At 37.5% G+C, this 7532-nt stretch overlaps 1 protein-coding gene across 1 annotated transcript; it reads right to left on the bottom strand.

The window, feature by feature from the left end:
- Positions 1-99: 99 nt before the first annotated feature.
- Positions 100-6198, bottom strand: LOC118277295 (uncharacterized). The gene is made up of 9 exons (XM_035596059.2): positions 6030-6198; positions 5207-5351; positions 4603-4737; positions 3779-3918; positions 2891-3088; positions 2294-2331; positions 2091-2159; positions 1305-1406; positions 100-470 (listed from the first exon to the last, which is right to left on the bottom strand). The coding sequence occupies exons 1-9, from the start codon at positions 6102-6104 to the stop codon at positions 227-229; spliced, it is 1146 nt and encodes a 381-aa protein (XP_035451952.2). The 5' UTR covers positions 6105-6198; the 3' UTR covers positions 100-226.
- Between the last annotated feature and the right edge of the window lie 1334 nt (positions 6199-7532).

Genomic DNA, 7532 nt, shown 5'->3' with positions numbered 1-7532 from the left:
TTGTCGCAAAGGTCAGCTAATATCCTATTTATTATTGGTGATAAGATAAACGTATCGACGATGCCTGGATATATTGATATGAAAAATAACAACAAGGTATTTTATAAAATAACATCACATAGTTTATTCCGTTTACCACTTGACTGCCGGTAGATGAGACGCAATAGAGAATACATTTTGTCTCGCGTGGATCCGCGTTCCGGCGTACGACGGGTTCAACAGCATGTTACATGTACCCCCCAGGTTTAAGAGCAGACTTGAGTCGTCGCGGCTGTGGGCTGTAGTCGGGGACTGGCACAGGCGGACCTTGTTGCCAAGGTTCGCGGTTCCAGGGCACTTCCACAGCAGGAGACGGTGGTGGCTTCACTGGCGGCCTGGGCCTCATGTCCTCGAGGTACGAGAACGGACGGGCGGTTTGAGCCAAATTTGGCTGTGCGTGATGCCACGAATCCGAACGGTCGTAGGAGCGGCTGTAATTTAATAAATAATTAAGGTGTAAAAATTTGCGTACGCTGTAGAATGATGCTGTAAAAATAAGTTGATCATAATTTTCTCTATGGGAAGACTAGGTAGAATTAGAATAGGTAAATACCGACTATATTTTAACTATCATATTAAACTCGACACATTTTAAGCGAGAGTATAGAATTTCGAACAGCGAGCACTGAAAATAATGGGCTTCATGATTTGTTGGCACACTGCGACTCGTAAATTCGCTTGTTAAAGAGATGTGGTAAAATACGTAGGTGCTACTGAGCCGTCGCTTCGCGTTGAAATGGTTTCGAATCTGTAGCGTCAGGGCCGGATTTAGGGGAGGGCAACCGGGGCGAAAGCCCCGGGGCCTCCACAATAGAGACTTCGGAAAAAAAATCTTTCAAATTTCAACTAGTAAACCTAGTAAACATCTCTTCCTTTGATATTTTTTTTTGCTTTTACCTTTACCTACAGCCTAAAGTACTTAATGCATACATGATTATTTGATTATATTAATCTTAAATATTAACAGAAATCATTGAAATTTAATTTCAGATAATTCTTGTTTCCGATTATATTTATGTGTTTGTTAAATACTAAGAGAATCTACTTGGTTTCACAATAAATTATTTATTGAAAAACTCGACTGAAAAAAATTGTTCATTTTATTTGGAAAATAATTTGGGGCAAGGGGGCCTCCACTCCTTTGTTGCCACGAGGCCTCTGGACCCCTAAATCGCGCCTAATCGCCCTGTGTAGCGTGCTAGTGAAGATAAACTTAAAGTATATCGTTAATAAAACAATAGCTCCAATGAAGTGAAGGTACTTACTTGGAATTGTTGAAGTCATTGCGTGCTAGCGGACGTCTATTGGGCGGACGGCTGCTGCGGTCTGACTCATCGTCATTGATATAACCATTGTTCGCTCGTGGGCTGTAACAAGGGAATATTCAAATCACCGATTTCAAACGATCGATTTCTTTCTGTGTTATTATTTTTTAAGCTGCCTCATAGGTATATACAGACAGAGATAGGATTGTTCATATGATCTATATCTAAGTAGGCACCAGGAGCTGTACCTAAGTGCTTCTCTGGCTTTCGAGGGTACGAGTTCCAGTAACTCAAGTCACATGACAAACACCAAACAAGTGTTGTTTGCTGCGTAGCCACTTCTATTCTACCTATAGAAATGGCCGTAGTACCACTCCGGTCGCACTAAGTAAGTATATCTAGGGACCTACCTATTTTAAGTGGTTGACTCAGTAGGTACCTAATTAACCAGAAATTCGAGACAGATCGCAGCTTCTCTACACAAGATGGGTTTGCCATAATCTAAACGCTTGGAGATTTCAGTTTAAGAAGGTTTGGGTTTATCAGAGAACGTAGCTGCCCGGTCTTTGCTAATGTAGGAATTATTTTGTCATCGAAATGATTGCGGCTCTACAATACAGTTCTGCGGACGGCCTAAAGGGTTAGTAGGAACGGGGTGGTTCTTATTCAGTAAGAGTCTGACACTTCCTTTCACCCAAGGCGGGAGAAGTCATTAGGCACCTAATTATCCCCCCCAAAAAAGTTATATAATATTCAGTCTACGGTCGTCTTAATTGAATCACGTACCCTCTCGCATAAGGTGACAATACTTCGTTCTGTGCCGCCCAATTATTGTCATCGGGTTTCCTTGGCTGGCTGCAAACAATAAAACAATATCAATTAGATCATAAGTATATGATTTAGAAATGTCTTAGTGCTTTGCACACAGAATAGGCTTTGCAAGATAAATTTATTCATTACAGTACCTAAAACTAAAAAAGTAAACTTACTCGAATCCAGACAGGGCTCCCAGTTTGTGTATTGAATGCTGAAACAGGATAAAATAACAACTCAGTAAAGAAATTCTTGAGTTATTAGCAGGAGTTATATCAGGACCTACTTATCTACCTGTACGGTGCAAACAATGCACAATAATAAAATTCGTCATCACTTTGTTAGCACTTTACGTGACGCGCATCATTCAAATAGTGTACTATTCACTTAAATCAATGAACAATCATCAAATCTATACTATAAGTTGTGTGGTCAAACATCATCAAACACCATACACTACCAGAGGCAGACTAAACCTAGAGAGCGCTCTAAGAAAGCATCTAAAAGGCGCACCTAATTTTTTAGTTCCGTCGCGCGTCGCCACTCTATTGGCAGTTTTGCAAACGCGTCACGTGGTGCCTCTCTGTATCCTGGCGCCCTAGGTACTTGCTTATAGTTTCCCTTAGACATAATCAACGCTGTACATATGGGAACCCATATTTCAAAGTATATTGGAATAAATTAAAGAATCTGTTAGGAAGAGGTACTTTTTAGTGGAAGTATCGATGAAAACATAGCTACTTATGTGTTTACATGGGTAATTAATTACTTACTGCATTACTCTTCATTAATTTTCGATGCTCCAGCACGTAAACGATCAACAATATTATAAGTAGAATGTTGAAGAACGGTATCACGTATCCTTTCAGTGCAAAGGTCATCATGTACAACGACCCTTGACGTAAAAGTTCTACTATGAAAACATCTATAAAGGCAGTATTGGATTCAATATCTATTAAAGTAATATTGGCCTGCGAAAAAAATCTGGTGTTAGTATATAAAATTTGTGAATTCTTAGTAGTCTAACTATAGTCTACATATTATAATCTAATCTACGATCGATGCCATCTATCGACATCGGCCGACGCTAAACGATTGGGGTGGTAGCTTTAATTGATCACGGATACCGGCGACTAACCAATCGATCGATTGCCGGTCGATGACATCGGATTCTTTGGAAATGTATTTACTAGAGGGGCCAATGAAAATTGATTACTTTTTGGCAGAGAATAAACGTGCATGGATGGCACATGGACCATGGACTCTTAGAGATCTATACATGTATCTCTGACTCTCTGATCCGAACAATCGAGATATACCTCTCAATAGCTGTGCTGCTGATGCGTACTCAACGATACAGCCGTTGTTTAGGCAGGTCATAATGTGCAGCAAAAAGAGTATTGCTTCAATTGCTTGCTGAGAGTACTGATCCCTGAGGCGTTTATTCTTATTGTAATTGATCAAAGGAGGAACCATCGATAACCACTCGAATAGACTGATTCCTCAGGATGTCTGTAAGCCGTTTGCATAATAAACCAGTGAGAAATCCAAAAGTGGGAACCCTGATAATAAGGTCTTTATGCCAAGCACTGTCGAAAGGTCCTTTCTTGGCACACTCGATGGCCTAACTAAAGCTTAGAGGCACTTTGAAACGAGCTTACCAGTTTAGAGTTCAATGTACTATGATCTATTCCGAAATGAGCGGCTGTTGTTAGCTCCACTACGAAGACAGCTACACAAGTACCAATGTAAATTGGTACTACATAGGTGAGGTAGCGAGCTGCGTCTATGTTTTGTATCACTGCAAAATTATAAACGATATTATTAATTGCAAGTGTATATGTTTTGGCACCAACCCGCTTTCTGCCCGAACGGCGAAGCGAAGATGTGGCCAAAGGTGGATTTTGGTGTAAATTCTTACTCACATAACTTTTTGCAAGTTAGGGATTTGAAGGATTGGGGACGAGAGAATGGTAATTGGGACTCCAATTCATTCACATGACGAATCACAATGCAAGCATTGTTTCTTGCCGGTTTTCAATTATTTAATATCCCTCAGAGTTAAAAAATACGGTCAAAACTTCCTCGATTTACAACGTGTAACAAAAAGGGGGTATACATATCAATTGCACGGTTTCTAGATAACATAACAAACGATACAGGAAGGGCTTTTAAATTCATGTTTTCATGGTACCAAGTTATTAATTTTTCAAATCACGCCGCCGCGCGATTCAAAATTATATAGACAGGTACTAGGCGATCAGATTGACAGAAGAAATGTTCCGTAATATTAATGAGTGATCCCTGCAGGGATTTTTTTTTAAACTTATTTTTAGCTGTAACTTTGTGTAGAGATTCTATTCAACCTGTATTCATCAGGGCTTCTCGATGTATATGGCCATTTTGTTACACGTTGTATATATCTTTCTTGATTTTCGATGTTATTGTTCTTCTTCATTTATTTATATAGGTACACAGTGCTTACCTATGAGCAGAAGGATGGCAGATATGAGGCAGAGAGCATGGAAACTCAAGGTGAGCGCAGCCAGGACAAACACAGTGTATGCGGTGGTAATCCCCAAATCTTGCCGTAGAAACCCCGACAATTCGCATCGATCTTCTACAAATACGTGAATTATTATGATTTTATTATAATAGTTAATAGTAACATAAATGAACATTTATTTTATATAGGTTAGATACATTGTTAAGCTACGTAGTGGGCAGCAATCTTATGACATGGCTATAGATAGGAAAATGTTTATATTATGTAGCACCCTTAAGGGGGCCAAGACAGGTTTAACTAACTACTGACGAATAAATACTTCGTTCTTCTCAACTTTCAGTCACTAAGCCTATCAGGTTGAGCACTGAAACTTCTAACGTATAATTTTTCTTTCAGCCTTCAATGAAGACTAACATTAACAGCTAGGCTAAGAGCCAATCATTCAGGCTGGTAGTTGAACGGCCGGGACGTACTTAACCCATGCTATGTTTGTACAAGTACCAGTGTTTGAATTCAGGAATTTTAACCCCTTTAAGTACATGGGCCTCATAAAAAAGTAAGCAAGCCGATATTAAGGACTTACCTTCTAGAATATAAGCACCGACAGTGATCTTCCAGAAAAGCTGTGATGTATTTATGTTTTCTAAGTCCTCGAACAACGTGCCACAGTTCGAGAATCTGTATATCAACGCCGCAATGGACAGTAATATGTACACAAGGGACACTGTCTGAAAACAAAGAAATAGCTTAATTATCTACACTTGTCCTAATCGTATACAAGCTTACATTTTATGGCACAATTTTTGGATAAGCCAGCAGATAACTTACATAGGTAAGTAGGTAAACAATAAATTTCAACGAATTTAAAAACAAAAAACCTATTTGAAAATACTAATTGTAAAAATCTTTGATTCCGTTTGAAGCTTACCAACCTGCGATAGTACGGCACTAATCTTAAACATTTAAATAGTTTCGCTAAGCCAATAATGATAAACGTCGCAAGGCAACACAATAAATAAAATTATCATCATTAATAGATATAACACATCAGGTACTTTTTTTACCAACCATACATACGTATTACGATTTGAGCGACCTATTTTAAGGTACTAGAATAATTCTAACTGCTAATTCTTTTTAAAATAATAATTCCGACTATCGTTAATTAATAGATAAATAAGAACACATATCAATCGCAATAGTTTAAATCAAATAAATATTTCTTTAATGCAAGTTTCCCTACCTAAATAGAATATAAAATATCTAAATGACATATAGGGCGCATTTTATCCCGTATAGGACAGAGGGGGAATTTTCAGCGGACCTAATGAGTCATACACGTATGTACCACATCACGCATGCATCGATCGTATTGTAGCAGCGGTAAAATAGAAAATATTACTTACTATGTTAATTCCACTCGACAGCGCAGTAGTCAGTACAAGGTGCGACGAGTACTGGGTCTTTGATGACTTATCCATTTCGGCGATTTTTTCAAAAAAGGTGCTTTGTTTTTTCAAAAAACACGCGTCATGTCGAGTTCGTGATCGTATGTGAAGGAAATCAATGAGATATCAGAGTTAATCGCGGCATGATAATTGTTATCGATAATAATAACACCTACTATCTACATACATACATACATACACACATATGGAGCCTCGACACTTTAATATTTTCCCGATCACGCTAGCGGTCGTATCGAATCACTGCTCATATCGACAACATGTTGCCTTTCTAGTCTCAGGAGTGCGTTTCAAACTAAATCATGTTCCGTGTAAACATTGACAACATAATATATGCCATACACAACACTCGTTTCTCTTCGTGTACTAAAACCATTAATATATAAAACTCAGGATTCACATTCAACGTCTTAAAACCGTCCACTTATAATGAGATCAACATGCGCACTTTTCAAAAATTCTCGCATCTAACAGAATGCCAGTTGAGTGTTCACTGAAGAATTGTATACTACGGCAAAATATAATAGCCGCTTTTTCAATATAAAAACGATTCATTAAGTTTCCTTCTTATTATAGTCGCATAATAAAATTAATCTGTTTTTTTAATGGAGTAGATATTTTCAGTATATTTTTTTTTCCAAATATGTATAGTACAATAGGTATATCAAATATTTATGGGATAACTTCGGGAGATATTTAACCAGTGGTGTCGCTCACTTTCCCATTGAATAAAAAGTGCACTGTGTTGTTCCACACCATAATCTACCCCTGCTCCCAATTTCATTTCATTCCATTTAGTCGTTATGACGTGAAGGTTTGTGTGTTTGTACAAACAAACATACAAACTTTCTTATTTATAATAATAGTAGGATTGTACGACTGTCGCGTGTACTACGTGTGTCACTAATGGCACAGTCACTATAAAACTTTTTTCATGAAATGGACAACAGAATATATTTTCATACTCATGTTATATGTGATAATTTCGTCTTTATACAAAAGAAAAACTAGTAATTAAAGATTTATAAAGTAAAGCTTTGTGTCATTGATATACATAGTGTTTTTCTATATAAAAACATACTTACGCAAACATAGGTATTAAACGTACCTAATTCATAAATTTAAAAAAATAAACTACTAAAAGTTTTATAAAAAATGTAGCTATGTGAAGTCTCCATTCAATGCCTTGTCCAACTGCAATCACAAAATTGTATTGTTTTTCTTATAATTCAATCGCGTAAGGTTCAATTTGCAATGTCATATTCTTATGTGTATGTGTGAGTTTTTGGGGACAATTTCGAGTATTGTTTTATCCGATATTGTGAATCTTGGGTTTTATAAATCTATGACTAAAATAGAGCAATTCTGACGTTAGAAGCATGACTCATTTTGATAATTAATCGTGTGAAAGGTCTTCATTTGGAAATTATTGCGAATCTTGAC

The sequence above is a fragment of the Spodoptera frugiperda genome, chromosome 25 (assembly GCF_023101765.2).
Source record: "Spodoptera frugiperda isolate SF20-4 chromosome 25, AGI-APGP_CSIRO_Sfru_2.0, whole genome shotgun sequence".
Taxonomy (NCBI): Eukaryota; Metazoa; Arthropoda; class Insecta; order Lepidoptera; family Noctuidae; genus Spodoptera; species Spodoptera frugiperda.
This window is presented reverse-complemented; position numbering and strand designations above follow the sequence as displayed.

Bases quoted from the DNA above. Each gene is read 5' to 3' on its own strand.
- LOC118277295 (XM_035596059.2), bottom strand. From the start codon at position 6,104: ATGGATAAGTCATCAAAGACCCAGTACTCGTCGCACCTTGTACTGACT. The intron at 4,738-5,206 runs GTAAGTCCTTAA...ACGTATTTGTAG, and splicing joins CGGTGCTTATATTCTAGAAG to AAGATCGATGCGAATTGTCG. The intron at 3,089-3,778 runs GTAAGCTCGTTT...TTTTTTTCGCAG, and splicing joins GTACATTGAACTCTAAACTG to GCCAATATTACTTTAATAGA.